The sequence below is a fragment of the Lonchura striata genome, chromosome 28, assembly GCF_046129695.1.
Source record: "Lonchura striata isolate bLonStr1 chromosome 28, bLonStr1.mat, whole genome shotgun sequence".
NCBI lineage: Eukaryota > Metazoa > Chordata > Aves > Passeriformes > Estrildidae > Lonchura > Lonchura striata.
In genome coordinates this window covers 6,816,101-6,833,439 of record NC_134630.1, presented here as the reverse complement: position 1 = coordinate 6,833,439, position 17,339 = coordinate 6,816,101, and the positions used below count along the sequence as shown (strand labels likewise).

The 17,339-nt window shown below is 53.2% G+C and overlaps 1 protein-coding gene across 1 annotated transcript; it reads left to right on the top strand.

Annotated features, from left to right (window-relative positions):
• Positions 1-1,433: 1,433 nt before the first annotated feature.
• Positions 1,434-16,349, top strand: PIAS4 (protein inhibitor of activated STAT 4). Its single transcript, XM_077788832.1, has 11 exons — positions 1,434-1,522; positions 4,187-4,613; positions 8,110-8,194; positions 9,337-9,378; positions 9,665-9,755; positions 10,050-10,178; positions 10,491-10,596; positions 13,024-13,097; positions 13,559-13,719; positions 15,372-15,502; positions 15,946-16,349. The coding sequence occupies exons 1-11, from the start codon at positions 1,496-1,498 to the stop codon at positions 16,149-16,151; spliced, it is 1,479 nt and encodes a 492-aa protein (XP_077644958.1). The 5' UTR covers positions 1,434-1,495; the 3' UTR covers positions 16,152-16,349.
• Positions 16,350-17,339: the final 990 nt, after the last annotated feature.

The following is a 17,339-nucleotide window of genomic DNA, read 5'->3' as shown; positions in this document are numbered from 1 at the left end:
GGAATGAACGGCTCGGGTCGGAAGGGACGCGGAGGAACATCCAGCGCCATGGCAGGGACACCTCCCACCATCCCGGGCTGCTCCAGCCTGGCCCTGGGCACTGCCAGCCACGGCTGCTCTGGGAATTCCATCCCAGCCCCTGCCCACCCTCCCAGGCAGGAATTCCATCCCAAAATCCCATCCATCCCTGCCCTCTGGCAGCGGAAGCCGTTCCTTGTATTCCTGTCCTTCCACCCCTTGTCCAAAGTCTCTCTTCCCATATTCCTTGTGGGGTCCCTTCAGGTCCTGAAGGCTGCAATGAGCTCGCCCAAAAACTTCTCTTCTCCAGGCTGGACAATCCCACTTCTCTCACTGGCAGCTCCCAAATTCCCAGCACATTCCCAGGCAGGATGGCCACGGGGCTGCACCCGGGATGGATTGACAGGATGAATTATCGGCCTCTGGGGTTTCCATAGCAATCTGGGGGATTTTTAGCACCAACCCTGATTTTTGCCAGCCTAGAAGGGAAAAGTTGGAAACCTGATGAGCATCCTGCTCTTCCTGAGAAATTGTTAATTGCCTTTTTGATTAATTAGTATGTGGGGTTGATGGCAAGGAGAGGAAAGTGCTGGAAAACCTTTCCCAGCGCAGCGTTTCACCTCAAACACTGAGGTTACCCTGAAATCATCCAGTCCAACTCCTGGCCCTGCACAGACACCCCAACACCCTGTCCCAGAGTGTTTTCCAAAGGCTCCTGGAGCTCCGGCAGGGTTGGGAATGTGCCCGTTCCCTGGGGAGCCTGGGCAGTGCCCACCACCCTCAGAGGCAGAACCTTTCCCTGAGCTCCATCCCAAATCCCCGGCACAGCTCCAGCTGTTCCCTGGCTCGTGTCCCTGCTCCCAGAGCAGAGATGGGAGCTGCCTATCGGGGAAAAGCTGCAAACCACAATGTATTTATTATTATCATTATCATTATTACTATTATTATTGTTATATGGAAGGTATTTTTAATAAGCAATGGGTTCTGTCGCAGAAGGGGCCACAAACACTGACCAGAGAAGGAACCGGGACCCATCCCCATCCCTTCCCCTCTACATCCCCCCAGCACTTCCCTCCTCACCGGGGCCGCCGGCGGAGCCTCGGGCCGAGCCCACCGGGCGCTGCCCTGCCCCGGGGCACCCACCTGGTGCCATCCTGGGGGCAGCACCCACCGCCTGCCCACCCCTTCCCCGTCCCGCAGTGCCCGCGGCACCGCCTCCATCCCCGGTCCCGCCGCCGTTCCCCCCCACCCCCGCCACCCCGCGGTGCTGCCCCGGTTTGCGGTGCGCGGCCCCTTTAAGACTCTCGCGGGGGAGGCGTGGCCTGGCGGGGCGTGGCTCGCGAGGGGGGCGTGGCCGGGGGGGCGCGCGCGGCGATTGGGCGGCGCTCGCGGCCCCGCCCCCTCCCTCCGCCCCGCCCGGCGCGAGGCCGTCACGTGACCCGGCGGCGGCCGGCGCGGCGGACGCTGCAGGCCCAAGATGGCGGCGGAGCTGGTGGAGGCGAAGGTGAGGGAAGCGGCGCCGCCGCCCCGCCCGCGGGGCCCGGCCGCCACCGGGCGGCTCCCGGCGCGGGCACACGGCGTGGGGGCGGTGCTGCGAACCGCGGGGGCGGCGCTCCGGGGCCTCCCCTTCGCCTTTTTTACCTCAGACACTGCCCCGCCCCGGCCTCAGGGCCGCAGCCCCCGCCGGACCTCCCGGCGCCGAACCGGGCCGAAGCGGGCCGCGGCGCTGCCCGCGCTCCTCGGGGCTGCCCCCGCCGTGGCTTTCCCCCCGAATTCCCGCGGGGAAGGCTCGCTGGTGCCGGTGGCGCTCCGGGGGTGGAGCGGCTCGGTGCGGAGCTGTCCGCTGGGACGGGCACTGCCGGGGGCAGCGGCGGCCCCGCGCCCCTCCGGGATGGGGGAAGCGCGGGTGCGCTCGCAGCTGTGCGGTTCGTGCCCTGCAGAGCAGCGGGAGCTTCTCCCGCTGCCCTCGGGATGGCGGCACCGCGGGACCGGGAGAGCGGCCGGTGCCCAGTGCGGTTGGGGAGCCCCGGCCGCGTTCCCGGGCGGTGTTCCCGAGGAAGCGCTCCCCGCCCGCAGGAGCAGCCCCTCGGCAGGGATGGGGCTGGCTGGCCGCAGCAATCCCACCGGGAGCGGCTTTTTTTTGGGGGGGCTCTGCAATTGCAGAGCGGGGAAGGCGCTCCCGGCATCGCGGTGGCCGCAGAGGGTTCTGCGGGCTCTGAGCCGTCCCGCACCGGCGTTCCCGCGAGCAGCAGCGGCCGGGAGCGTCGGGAATCCCGGCGATCCATGTGCTCTCCCTGCTGCCGCGGGGCAGCTCTCGGAGCTCTCTGGGTTTGCTTTGTCTGGGGTTTGTTGTTGTGTCGCTGCTCAAATCTCATCGCACTGCCGGGCCTTCATCCCTTCAAAATGGAAACTCTGCGCTCCGGCTCCGCTTTCCAGGCCAAGACTCCTGGTGAGGTGCTCCAGGAGGAATTCCTGTGCTCCTGGGATGCCCTGGTACCTCCTGCTGCTGTGTCTTGATGAATTTATCTTTCCAAATGCACCTTTTAGCCTCAAATCCCTCAGGGACAAGAAGACTCTCTCCATTTCCTAGCACACTTTAATGATCCTGGTGGGATTTCATCAGCCTTGATGATCTTGGAGGTCTTTTCCAACCTTAATGATCCTGATTCTTTTTTTTTTTTAGTTGAAGAAAACTGAGGCACAAAGTAGATTTCTCCAGGATTTCACAGGTGGTGTCTGGTGGAGCAGCACCATGAATCCAGGGCTCTGAAATTCTCACTTTCTGGCAATTAAACATCTTTTCTCTCCTCTTTAGTCATCAGTCTTTTTTTCCCTTCATCTGGGATATTTTGGGACTCATCACGACTCCCAGAAGTTCTAGCTACAGACAGTGACATAACAGCTTTTGGGTTTTCTGATTAAATGACATATGTAAGGGAAAAGGAGAAAATCAAATGGCATTTTCTCTCTCATTTAATTCCCACACATCCAAAAGTGGCTGTGAAATGTTTCTGGAAACAGTTGTAGCTTTCTTAATTAAAAAAAAAAAAAATCTGTAGCTGGTTTATTCCAGGAAATGATAAGATTGTTAGATTATCTTTTATGCTTTTTTTATTAATTATTAATTCAAGAGTGGGGTAGAGGCTGGGGAACATCTGCTGGATTTTTTTGGTGGAGTTTCTTCTTGAATTCCCATATTCCCCACAAACCAGGAAGGCTGCGGAGTGAATATCTACCAGGTTAATTTGCAGAGCAACTTGAATTTTCTCAGCTGTGTACTTTATAAGCTGTTGTTTTGCAATTCCAAGGCTGTTTGGTGTTTAGGGAGCTGAAATGCCAGCCTGGAGCTGTGGGTTTAATGGGGAGAATTCCTGGTTTCTGATGGGAAGTTGCCTTGTGGCCTTTGACTCTGCTGACAGTTACAGGCCAGACTTGCCCCAGAGAGGGAATTTTGGAAGGCTGAGCTGGGTTTTGCTGCTTATCAGGCACTGAAACTGATAACTGCACCAAGGCAGCTCCTGGCTGGGATCGCAGGGAAGTGCTTGGCATTGCTCTCCTGGGAACACTCTGCTCCCTTCAATAATCGGAATGTCCTTGCATGCTCTAAAATATGTGGGTTTTTACAGATCCTCTGCATGTAGGGAGGATTCTGGAGGGGTTTTCCCATCCAGAAATCCAGAATCGGTGGCCCCAGTTCACCTCAGCCTCGCCTAACTCATTTTGCTTTCCTTCCTGTGCCTTGCACTGACACCATTTGGGATGAAGCTTTCCGTGTTTCTCTGGGAATTCGGGATGCCTCAGGCTGCTGAAGGAGCTCATGAGCTCTTTCACAAGTGAGGCCTCTTGCTTTAGAGCTTTGAGGTCGCTCCTGCTTCCAGCTGGGCTGTCTCGAGGATGTTTAGCATCTGTCCGAGTGATTTTTGAGTCATTTGATGACTGTGCTGGTGGTTTTGTCCTTCAGGTGATATTTCAGTGGGTGATCTCTGCGTTTGCATTGCTCAAACAAGAACTGAGAGCCAAAATTCGGTTGACAGCAGCGGGTTTGGACAGGTTTGGGGTCTTTCTTTGAGGGGAAAATTTTGAATATCTTGCCTTGTAGCTATAAAGTGACAACTAAACCTTTGCCTTTTATAACTATGAGAACATCTTTTAATTTTTTATCCCCCAGAACATGGTGATGAGTTTCCGAGTCTCAGATCTTCAGATGTTGCTGGGTTTTGTTGGCAGGAGTAAAAGCGGACTAAAACACGAGCTAGTGACCCGAGCTTTGCAGCTGGTCCAGTTCGACTGCAGCCCCGAGGTGTTCAAGAAGATCAAGGAGCTCTACGAGACTCGCTACAACAAGAAGGGCTCGGAGGTGGCGCCGCCGCCGGCGCCGCACCGCGCCGAGGCGCTGGCCCTGCACTCGTCCTACGAGCGCGGCGGCGCCGTGCCCCGGCCCCTGCCCGCCGCCAGCATCGACTACCCTGCCCTCTATGGCAAATACCTGAACGGACTGGGCAGGTTGCCCCCCAAAGTGGCCAAGCCTGAGGTTCGCTTGGTCAAGTTGCCCTTTTACACCACGCTGGACGAGCTGCTGAAGCCCACAGAGTTAGGTGAGGTTCGGGGTGGGGTGGGGTGGGGCGGGGGGTGTTTGTGTTGGGAAATAAGTTGTGGTTGTAAAGGGGATTTCTAAAGTTGTGGGGTGGGAGAGGCTGATGGATAGGGTGGTGAGACCCACCCCCCCCTTCCCCCTCTCCCTCTCTTTTTCTTTTCCTCCCTCTCTCTTTCTTCTACCCGCTGTCTCCTTCACCTCTCTCTCCCTTTCCTCCCTCCCTCTCTCCCTTTCCTCCCTCCCTCTCTCCCTTTCCTCCCTCTCTCTCTCCCTTTCCTCCCTCTCTCTCTCCCTTTCCTCCCTCTCTCTCTCCCTTTCCTCCCTCTCTCTCCCTTTCCTCCCTCTCTCTCCCTTTCCTCCCTCTCTCTCTTTCCTCCCTCTCTCTCCCTTTCCTCTCTCTCCCTCTCCCTTTCCTCCCTCTCCCTTTCCTCCCTCTCCTCCCTCTCCCTCTCCCTTTCCTCCCTCTCTCTTTCCTCCCTCCCTCTCTCTTTCCTCCCTCTCTCTCTCTTTCCTCCCTCTCTCTCTCTTTCCTCCCTCTCTCTCCCTTTCCTCTCTCTCCCTTTCCTCTCTCTCCCTCTCCCTTTCCTCCCTCTCCCTTTCCTCCCTCTCCTCCCTCTCCCTCTCCCTTTCCTCCCTCTCCCTTTCCTCCCTCTCTTTTTCCCCCACCATCTCCTTCAGCTCTCTCTCTCTCCCCTTCTTCTCTTTCTATCTTTCCCCTCTCTCTCTCTTCCCCCCACTCTTCCCCCCCCTTCCCCCTTCTCTCTTTCCCCCTCTCTTTTTTTCCCATCTCCCTCTCTCTCTCTTTTCCCTCCCTCTCTCTCTTTACCCTCTCTCCCTCTCTCTCTTCCCCACCCCTCTCTCTCCCGCCATGCTCAGAATTTACAGAGGAATATTTCTCTCTGGGCTTGCCAGTGCTTAAAAGTGGCTGACAAAAGAGGGAGAGCAGCTTTTTACAGAAAAGGAGAGTGCTGGGAAAGAGGGAATGGCTTCAAACTAAAAGAGGAGAGATGTAGATGGGATATTGGAGCAGTTCTTCCCTGTGAGGGTGAGGAGGCCCTGGCACAGGGAGGGAGAAGCTGTGCCTGTCCTGGAAGTGCCCAAGGCCAGGTTGGAGCACCCTGGGACAGTGGAAGTTGTGGGATGGAATGGGATGATCCTTCAGGTCCTTCCCACTCCAAATCCTGTGCTCCTGTGGTTTTCCTCAGACCTGGAACGTGGTGGTCACTTTGGGATGTAACTTGGAAGCCCACCTTGTTTGGTTCCTGTGGATTATGGGGCCATATTCTACACTACTGCTGGTTTTCAGCACTAAAAATCCCTGACCTGAAGCATTCTATGGATAAAAGAGGATGTATTTTTGACCCTCAAACTATATTTTTGACATTTTTTTGGTGCTTATCACAGTTATTTGTGTGTAGTGCTGTGTGTTTTGATGGGTAACTAGTAAAACTGGAAGAAGAGCTTTTTCCCTGGGTGTGGAGACTGATTTTTCTTTGTTTTCGTTTTGAGAAACAAGGAATGTTGTTCACTGATGTTAAATAGAATGTTCTGGTAGCAAATTCTGTGTGTCCAGAGAAGTTGAGTTCTGCTGAGCGTCTCATAAATTCATGTGGCAATGTCAGAATTCTCTGCCAAATGATTCTACAACTTGAGCTGGTTTGCCTTTGCTGAAAAGATATTTGTTGTGGCTTGGAGTGGAAAAATAGATAAAGATTTGATTGTGCAGAAGCAAAAAGATAAAGGTCTAATTAGTCACATTCTATATAGTTTCTTCTTCATTTGAAGGCATAACTGCTGTGACAAAACAGCTGAGCGGTGCCAGAGTCAAGCTCAAACGTTACAACAGTGTGAGGAATGGTTTGTTCAGTGTTAAACGTGTGTTAGTCAGCAATTCCAATATGGGAATTTTGGAGGAAAACAAATTTCCAAGAGGTGGAAGCATCCAGAGACAGCAGGGGCTGGATACGCTCGCTGGGATTACCAGATTTTGTTCCAAGGTGCCATTAAATGTCCCCTGCATCAGCTCAGAGCCAGGGCAGCCTCTGCCCTGGGAGGTGACACCTCCCCGGGGCCAGCCAGGGCTTCTGGCTGATTTCCCTGCTGCTGGCAGAGTTTTCTGTGGAGCCAGGAGGAGCTGGCCACCAGCAGATGTTCAGGTCTCACACCCGACCAGGCTGCACCTCCCAGATTTTGGGTTTCTATTCCAGCAGCAATTTAATTTTTGTCTAAAGGAAGAGTGAGCTGATAGAAATGCAAAATAAACCACGAGCAGCGTCTCACTTTTCCTAATCAGGTTTGCTGTGTCTTTTGTGTGGCTGAACAATCAGCAGGACTCAGTTTATTGGCAGTTTCTTAATCAGAAACGTTAAAGTTACTTTTTGTTATTGTTCTTCTCAATCTTCACTTACTAAAAATACCTCATGAAATGTTTTATTTTCTGCTGGTTGTTTTAGTCAGGAGATATTTGGGAGGAAACTAGAACTAAACAAAAAGTTCCATAGAGATATCTTAATTCTTACTTCTAAATTTTATTTTTGTAAGTTCCATTTGCATTTTTAAAGCAAAAAAGGGACCAAAGGGGAAGCACCTGGTGTGACTCAAGTTGTCACCAGGTCTTTCAAGAGCTGCTGAGGTTTTATCCTTCCTTCATCTCCTCTTTTTCATAGGAAAGTGCACTTTCCTCCTTCTGAAATCCTGTTGGCTTTGAATAACCATGCAGTGGAAGTCAGGCAAAGCAAAACACCCAATTCTTGCTATTGTAAATAATTTTTAAAAAGCTGTTTTAGCACTTCCTCTCTGTGTTCCTCCCGTGACTTTTAGCAGCTCGGGGTCTGAACTTTGCTTAGAGACACAAAACTGAAAATAAAACGTGTTTGGTTGAAGTACAGGTCGCAACAAAAGTTTCCCACGTCTCAAGCTTCATTTTTCCCCACATTAAATGCACTTGATCTTAAAATTATCAGTGTGCAAAAGGCCCCAGTTAATGCTTGGCTGTCTTAAGCCTCTCTGAGGGTGAGCTGCTGTCCCACCCTCAAGGTCAGGGGGTTTGAAGTTGTGTTTTGTCTCTTCCAGCTGCTTTTTGTGTTGCTTTTTTATTATCTGAGCTAATATTTTTTGTTGCTGGGGTTGTTTTCTTTCTTTTCCAGAACCCGCCTGCTCAGTCTGGTTGGTTTTGGGCTTTTGTGTCAGGCTCAGGTCTCCTCTTGGGCTTCTTGAGGATGTGACACCACTGATGTGGTGAGCTGATGGCTCTTGAATTATTTGAGGGGAGGAAAAATAATTTTTAAAAAAAGAGAAAAATCAAATCCAAAGCTTGTGTTGGTTGTACTGAACAGTGAGCAAAGCTTTAATCAAAGCAGAATTACCAAAACAGGTGAAAACTGCAATTCTGGGGTGTGGGAAAAAACAAGACCTGGAGGTAAACAGAGCATAACAATCACCTCGTGCTCAGAGCTGCTGTCCTCAGTTTGATGGACACTTTTTTCTTCCCTCCTCAGTTCCACAGAATAATGAGAAGCTTCAGGAAAGTCCGTGCATTTTTGCATTAACACCGAGACAAGTGGAGCTGATCAGAAATTCCAGGTACTCCTCACTGGGTATTAACAGCTGAGGAAAATGCAGCTGCATAATTCCATAATTCCTCCGTGTTCCCTGCCTGTGGAAGCTTTTGTTCTCTGCAAGGGAACAGGATTTGTGTGAGGACATCAGGCTGCTCCTGGTGTACAGCAAAGAGCTTTGGGGGCAGTGGGAGCTGCAAATTCACCCAGCCAGGTCCTTAAGTTTCACTTGTGCTGCTCTAACCTCCCTCTGGAATGGTGCATTTGGGCAGGAAAATCAGGATGAAATCATCGATGACCTAAATTCTCTGCTGAGCTGGTGGTGTGAGTGTCTGCAGCCTTTCCTCTTGTGCCAGGTTCAAAAGGCAGAGTGTGAGGCTGTTTGCATCTGAAAGGAAACTTCCTTGGTGGGGAGGAGGCTGCAGGAACTGCCCGAGGAAACATCTCGGATTAGGATTTACCCTGACCTCTGTCAGATGCAACTTTGGAGTCAAACAAAGGCTCTCCTCAGAGGTGGCAGTGCAGGCAGGGAGGTTTCCTCTTGGCTGACCTGCTGCCTTCGTGAAGAATTCTTCCAAAAACTCAACATAAAACCTTTGAATATTTCTCTTTATCATAAAATAAAGAGCTGGAGAAAGAATGTCTTGGTTATTTTGCCTCCTGGTAAAATATCCTTGTTGTGTTTTCCATTTCTTTCCTGATTCTGGTTAAAATCCTGTCAGGAATAGCCCTGATGGTTGCAATATTCACAGTGGGGCCTTTAATATTCAGTCCCTTGGTTTGCATGAAGAGCTTCAGCTGAATAATTAAACACAGAGAGTCTTGAACACTGTCAGGTAAACCTGACCTTAAAACCCAGTTTTTATAAATTCTGACAAATCACCAGAAGGCACCCGAACAGTTTTTAAAACCCAGAGAAAAGCTGTAGGTTGGTGCATCCAGGAAAAAATAATAATTACAGGACCACTGATACTTGCAGGGGGAATTGTACAATTTAAATAAAGTTCTATGAGGTAATTTTTTGAAGTCCTATTTTTAAAAAATAGGAGCAACTGAAGTTCTTGAGTCTGGCAGTTGGTTTGGGTGGTTTTTTTTGGGGTAGGGATTTTTTTTTTTTTTTTTTTTTTGCATAATTGATTTGAAGTTTTCTGTTCTTTCATTTATCAGGGAGTTGCAACCTGGTGTGAAATCGGTTCAGGTGGTGCTCAGGTAGGTCTGTGCTGGGCTCATTGAACATCAGGGGCAGAGCAGGGGAGGAGGGAATATTCCATTGAGTTCCAACATGGATTTCATGGCTCCAGAGAGAATTTCCAGTGAACTTTTTGTTCCTGGGCCTCACAGGAGCATCTGAAACTCCACTTTTGAACCTGGAGCAGAAAGGGCAGAGTCCCACCTGGATGGGCTCTGCTGATGGAGCATGGATTGGGATGGGGCCTGTGGGAGCTGGGGATGTGCAGAGTGTTGGGATATTATGGGATGTGTTGTTTCTGCCCAGAATCTGCTACACAGACACCAGTTCCCCTCAGGAGGATCAGTACCCTCCCAACATCGCCGTCAAGGTGAACCACAGCTACTGCTCCGTGCCGGTGAGGACTGGGGGACTGGAGGGGAAAATCTGGGGAGTCTGGAGGGGAAATTTGTGGAATATGGAAGGAAATTGCTTTCCTGATGAATGCCACACTGTAGAAGTGTGCTGCTTAGTTTAAAGCTAATTTTTTAATGGATTAGCCATGTTGTTAATGAACTGTTCTGTATAAAGACTCCATCCTGTTTACTTTGTGCTCCAGCTGTACTCAGCTCCTTCCCCCCATCCCCGAGACCTGGGGCTGAGTGGATGTACCTTGAGTGAAAAATAAATCTCTCTAATCTTCCTGCCCTAGGGCTACTACCCCTCCAACAAACCCGGGGTGGAACCCAAGAGGCCCTGCAGGCCCATCAACCTCACCCACCTCATGTACCTGTCAGCAGCCACCAACCGCATCACCGTCACCTGGGGCAACTACGGCAAGGTGAGAGTCCAGGGAGCACCCGGAGCTGGCCAGGGAGCGCCCAGAGCTGGCCAGGGAGCACCCAGAGCTGGCCAGGGAGCACCCAGAGCTGGCCAGGGAGCACCCGGAGCTGGCCAGGGAGCACCCGGAGCTGGCCAGGGAGCGCCCGGAGCTGGCCAGGGAGCGCCCGGAGCTGCCCGGGGAGCACCCAGAGCTGCCCGGGGAGCACCTGGAGCTGGCCAGGGAGCACCCAGAGCTGCCCAGGGAGCACCCAGAGCTGTCCAGGCAGCCCTGCAGAGCAGCCTCCTCATCCTCCCCTGCCTCTCTCCCCAGAGCTACTCGGTGGGGCTGTACCTGGTGCGGCAGATGACCTCGGCAGAGCTGCTGCAGAGGTTGAAAACCATCGGCATCAAGCACCCGGAGCTCTGCAAAGCGCTGGGTGAGTGGCTCAGGAAGGGCCTGTGTGCAGCCTGCTGGGGAGCAACCACCACCATTCACAGCTCTGCCTCCCTGCAGCTGCACAAACCCCACTTTTTGTCTGAACAGACTGGCTGAGCTGTGTGTGAGCCGCGGGAGGTCACCCCAAAGCCGTGGTTCTGGTGTCTCTGTAGTTGGATTTAGGATTTGTGCCGGTGTCGTTGTGACTGGAAGGGCTTCATGCCTTCAGCTGAGTCAGTATGAGCAGCACTGACCCTCAGGATTTCCAAAGGAGGTTTCCTGGAGCGAGGGATCCCGGTGACAATGTCCTGCTGTCCCAGTCCCTGGGACTCCTTGGGGTGGCACTGGGATGTCACCAGCAGCACTTTGATATGCCTTGAGAGCTTCAGAGAAGAGATGGTCCCCAGAGATGCTTATCCCAAAACACTCAGGTAAATCCTCCTGGTGTGAGGCTTGTGTAAAACATTACTGGAAATGAGGGGAAATTACTTTTCCAAGGTGGACTCTGACTTGGAGCTCATGAGTGTGGAAGATTCCCAATTTTTCATGTTGCTGGACAAAACCTTCTCACTGTTCGTCTGCGTGGGAGAGCTGACCCCATGATCCTGATGGTCTTTAAAACTGTCCAGATCCTGGGAAACTCCTTCCCAAGGAAAAGAAACTGTCAGGGAATCCCAGGATAGCTTGGGTTGAGAAGGACCTTAAAGCCCATCCAGTGCCACCCCTGGCACGGCAGGGACACCTTCCACCATCCCGGGTTACTCCAGGCCCTGTCCAGCCTGGCCTTGGACATCCCAGGGATCCAGGGCAGCCACAGCTGCTCTGGGCACCCTGTGCCAGGGCCTGCCCACAGGGAGGAATTTCTCCTGCACATCTTAACCCAAATTTCCCTTCTTCAAGCCGTTCCCCCTTATCCTGTCACCACAGTTCCTAATGAAGAGCCCCTTTCCAGCATCCCTGGAGCCTGTCCAGGGTATGCTGCTGGGAGGTCTCCACTCAACCTCCTCTTCTCCAGGCTGAACTTCCTCAGCCTGCCAGCCTTGGAGGTGGATGGTAGTTCACAGGGAAGGTGATGATTCCAGGTGTATCCAGCCTGCAGACACCTGGATTTTGGGCAGGGATCAGTTGTTTTGGTGACTTTAAATAAAACCCAATAAGAGCAATGTCTTTTTTTAGCTCCTTTGTGTTTTTGTGCTTGGAAGTTGTTTGGATATCCAGAACTGGCCAACCTGAGGAGATCTTAAACTTTGCTTTTCTAGCTCTGGTCTGCTCTGCAAATAATTCCCTGTCACTGGAGCTGCCCTTTGGCTTCAGTCACATCTAACTGCTGACTCATCTTGCTTTGCATAAAATTCTGTAGAACTTAATACAGGAACATCATCTGAGAACAGATTATGGCTTTGGATCCAGAATCCTGATCTGGACATCCTAGAAAATTCTCCTTCCCGTGTCTCCCAGTAATTGATGCACAGAGAAGGCTCTTACAAAGAACTTCATAAAAAATTAAGCTTGGATGAAAAGGCTCCTAATGTGAGGAAAACAAGCCCAAATCTTGTAATCTCCTGGGAATTTCACATCTGAGAAGTCAGTCTCTAATTAAAGCTGGGTGTTGCAGAGCTGCATGTAGCCTCATTGTCTGGAGACATCTTGTTATGATCTGAAAAGGTCAAAAGAAATGCTTGACTTGCTCCAAAGAAAAACGGTGATGGAAGTGTCAGAGGCAGTTGCAGACAGCAACAGTGGGAGCAGCAGCTCCTCCTCAGGACTTGGGGAGCAGTTCAAAGCTCGTTTTGTTGATTTTTGCACCTTGGTGTGGGACCTGCACACGTGGGACCTGCCCATCTGCTGCTTTCTTTGATTTCCCTGCTGCTCCTCTGGGTTTTCCTTTCAGGCCGCAGCAGCAGGGGCAGGATTCCTCCTTTCCTAACATCTGATTCTTCCCAGATCTCTGCTGGATGGCTGCTATGCCTGGTTGTGCGTGGCTGCCTTGCTCTGAGCTGTCTGCCTGGGTACCTTTGGGCCTGTCTGTGGTTCCTGTGGAATGTTCTGGAATAAAGGGGGTGGCCGGCGTAGAGGCTGAGGAGTGGCAGCCCAGCAGGGCTGAGAGGAGCTTGATAACCTGATGGGAAAAGGATGGGATGTGTTTTCTCCCTCAGTTTGACTCTCTGCTCACTTGTTGCTCTGAACTGGAAGTGCCAGAGGAGAGACATTTCCCCCATCCTCCCCATCAGGAGGGAATTAACCCCTCTGTGCCCAGGATGGAGCTGAATCCGTGTGCTCCTTCCCTCCCTGGCAGGGAGAACGATCCATACACACCCTGTAAAAAATACAACAACCCCAGGGCTGGGGCGAGCTGCTTCCCCTGTACTGCACAGTGTTGCCAAGGGCTGGGTTTTGTTAAATGTTGTGTCCTCTGCTCTCCCTGCAGTGAAAGAGAAGCTACGCCTGGACCCAGACAGTGAAATCGCCACCACCGGGGTCCGAGTGTCCCTCATCTGTCCGGTGAGACCCTGCAGGCTTGTCCTGGAGCTGGAGTTTGGCTTAGAAGGGAACTTAAAACCATCCAGTGCCATGGGCAGGGACACCTCCCGCTGTCCCTGGCTGCCCCAGCCTGGCCTTGGATCCAGGGGCAGCCACGGCTGCTCTGTGCCAGGGCCCACCACCCTCACAGCCAGGAATTCCTGCCCGAAATTCCTTCTGGCAGTGGGAGCCATTCCCTGTGTCCTGTCCCTCCATCCCTTGTCCCAAGTCCCTCTCCAGCTCTCCTTTAGGCACTGGAACCCCAAATCTCCCAGTTTGCTTCAGAACCAAGGAGCTCCAGCTCTGTTTTAGTCCAGTTCTGTCAAGAACCCAAACCATGCTCCCAGACCAGCTTTGCAAACTCACAAGTGTTTTTCCTTCTGAGGGCATCTGGGGGTTCCTTGCCGGGTGTCCTGGCTGATTTCCTCTCTCTGGTCCCACAGCTGGTGAAGATGCGCCTGTCGGTGCCGTGCCGGGCCGAGACCTGTGCACACCTGCAGTGCTTTGATGCCGTCTTCTACCTACAGATGAATGAGAAAAAGCCCACATGGATGTGCCCTGTGTGTGACAAACCTGCCCCCTACGACCAGCTCATCATTGATGGGTGAGTTTTGCACCTCTCTGCCCTTTCCCCTTCCCCACTGGGTGCAGCATCCAGCTCTTGGTTGAAGTTCACTTTGACACTGTTGAAAGTTTATTCTGTTGGTGCATGATATTTTGCTTTCGGTGTTTCTGGTGAGTTAGAGCAAGTGGGGATGTGCTGGGAGGGAACAAGCTTGTGGTGCAGCATTTTTGGGGTGGGTTTGGAAGCAGCTTTGTGCCCCCAAATGCTGGGAGCCTTCTGTGGACTGGGACCACCGACATCCTCGTGGTGCTGGCCAAGGACCGGTGGAGCAGCACACGTGGCTCCTGCCTGCTGGGAAATGATCTCCACCCTCGTGGCTGCGTGATTGGCCTCCACTGCAGGTTCCCTCAGGAGCAGGGAGAGTTTGGAGCGTGTTTGGGGTGGCTCCAGCTCCCCTGGCACAGGGAAGTGAGCAGACCAGTCTGTTCCCAGCCTCGCCGAGGCTTCCTGCGGCGTCGCTGCCTTTGTGGGCCCGGGGCAGATCCAGGAGCTGTGGCTTCCCAGGCAGCCTGGAGCAGCCTCAGCACAGATAACCTGTTTGCTTTGTCCCCTGGCCAACCCTGACAGGAAAATCCAGTTCCTTGGAGAACTCTGGCAGGGGGAGATGAAGGGGAAGCTGTGAGAGGTGGGATTGTGGAGCCCCAGGGGTCAGCCATGCCCGTGTCCTGCACGAGGAGCAGCAGGATGTCCCTGGGGAAGGCACAGCAGACTTTTGTCCCTGCTCAGGGCTGGGTTTGATGCCAGTTCTGTTGGGTGAAGTCCTTCCCAGCTTCCCTGGAAGTGAGAGAGGGAAGCTGGCACTCAGCTGGTTGCTGGGAATCAAGAAAGAGCTGGAGGCTCCTGAGCAGGAAAGGAGGTGCTTGGTCGGGTCTGGGATCCTCAGGGCCTTGTCAGCTCTTCGGGAGCTGCAGCTTGGTGGTTGCTGTGCTGGTGATGGGATTGGCTGTGGGAACGATTCCTGCAGGAGCTGGGGAAAGCTGAGACTCTTCCAGCGGGGTGCCACGAAGTTTTCCTGACCTTGGGAGTCTTTCCACAAGTTCTCCTTCCTCCTGAAGGAAAGTGCTCAAGTCCAGGCAGAGCAGCATTTCCAAATGAACATCCCAGGCAAACGGTGGGACACAGGGAATAAAGCAAGCCCCCAGTTTCTCTGGAATCAGGGCCTCATTCCAGGTGTATTTTCATGGTGTTCCTGTTGCAGGAATGTTGTTCTGGTGGCTATTGTGGAGATTTGGGAAATAAAACTAGGAAGGAAGGGAAGTGCTGCTTGTTGGACTGCTGAGTTCCTAAAGCCAAAGGATACCTCACCTTTTGCCAAAGCCTTTCTGGGAATGTCCCATGGGATGGGGCAGCAGCCACCTGCCTGGAAGCAGTGCCTGGGAAACTGGGGGAAGAGGCAAAACTCTCTAATTGCAGCTAATTAAGCTGGTAGTTGATGCTTTGGGTGCGTGGACAGGAAGGGCTGGGATGGATTTGCACCGTCACAACCTGCGCTGGTTTTACGGGGAATAAAGTCCGTGACTCCGAGGGCTCCGAGCTCAGGAGGCAGCAGCAGATTCCTTTTGGATCCAGGGTCAGTGCACACACCCTGCTGACTGCCAGGGGTGTGACAGCTCCTCCTGTCCCCTCTGCAGGCTCCTGTCCAAGATCCTGACAGAATGTGAAGATGCTGATGAGATCGAGTACCTGGTGGATGGCTCCTGGTGCCCCATCCGAGCCGAGAAGGAGCGGAGCTGCAGCCCTCAGTGTCCAATCCTGGTTCTAGGTGAGTGTCCCTGGGGAAAAAAAAGGGCTGGAAACCCCTGGAGGAAATCACAGAATTCCAGAATGGTTTGTGTTGGAAGAAGGGACCTGCAGGAGCATCCAGTCCCACCCCCTGCTGTGGGCAGGGACACCTTCCACTGTCCCAGGTTACTCCAAGCCCTGTCCAGCCTGGCCTTGGGCACTTCCAGGAATTCAGGGGCAGCCACAGCTGCCTCTGGGCACCCTCACAAGGAAGAATTTCTCCCCAGTATTTCCTCTGGCTGTGGAAGCCATTCCCTGTGTGCTGTCCCTCCATCCCTTGTCCCAAATCCCTCTGCAGCTCTCCTGGAGCCCCTTTAGATTCTGGAAGTGGCTCTGGAGCCTTGTCCAGGCTGAGCAGCCAGGAGTGTTGGATCGTTCCCTGAGGTGGACAGGGCTGGTTTCACCTCCTGCTCCCCGTGCCAGGTTCCTCGGAGGTGAACGGGCTCCTGGCCACTCCCAACGGCACCGGCGAGAACGGCAAAGCCCCGGCAGATGTTGTGGATTTAACACTGGACAGCTCCTCCTCGGAGGAGGACGAGGAGGAGGACGAGGAGGAGGATGATGACGATGAGGGACCCCAGCCCAAACGACGCTGCTCTTACGAGAAAGGTTTAGTCTCTGCCTGCTGACTGCAGCCACGGCTCGGAATTCCCAACGGACAGACTTGAATACTCTGGTGCTTATTAAACTGGAGGAGGGGGAGAACGTCCTCTCCCGCCTCATCTCCCTCCCTCCCTCATCTCCTGTGACTTTCCTATTCCAAATTACTCATTAAAACGAGAGAAAAAAGAAAAAAAAAAACAAAAAACGACACAAACAAAACAAAAAAAAAAACCAAACAAACAAAAAAACAAACAAACAAAAACCATTGAGCTGCTTCTTGGTTGGAAAACGACCCCACTCAGAGCCTGACCCTGAACTGGAGCCTGAAGTAAAGAAAGTGTCTTAAGCCAGGCAGGATCCTCCCTCACCTGGATCCCGGGATCGGGGGAGCTCCCCTGCACACCTCCAGGACACCCACCCCTGCATCTCCAAAGCCGTGTGCAGTTTGATCCTCTTGTTAATTAACCATTCCTTAATTAATCTAAAGGTTTTGCTGGACGTGTGAGTCCGGGGCGAGGCGGGAGGGGGGAGCGGGGAGGGCTCTGGGTGGGGGTTGTATAACCCAGAGAGGATTTGGGGGGTTTGTAGGGGTGGGAGCGGGGGCATGGGGTGCCGGGGTGAGATGTCCGCTTGGAAGTGGCACTGTTCTAGCTCGGAGCTCCAGCAGCTCTGCACCTCATGTAAAGAGACACGTTTGGAATTTTAACCTAATCCCAAGGGAAGTGTAGAGATTTGTGCAGTAGTGACTCGTTTTAGTTGAGCAGAAGCCATGGGGGGGGGGTGGGGGGGTGGGAGGGTGGGGGGCTCGAACCACAGATCTGTTGTATTTTTGAAGTGCAATAACTTTGGTGTTTTTGAAGACTGACAAGGGCTGCGCATTCCCTTTTCGTTGAGGTTGGTTCTGGAGGCGGTGGCCGTGACCTGCAGGACACCCCCAGACCCGGGGATGGGGACAGTGACCTGCAGGACACCCCCAATGACCTGCAGGACACCCCCAGACCTGGGGATGGGGACAGTGACCTGCAGGACACCCCCAATGACCTGCAGGACACCCCCAGACCCGGGGATGGGGACAGTGACCTGCAGGACACCCCCAGACCCCGGGATGGGGACAGTGACCTGCAGGACACCCCCAGACCCCGGGATGGGGACAGTGACCTGCAGGACACCCCCAATGACCTGCAGGACACCCCCAGACCCCGGGATGGGGACAG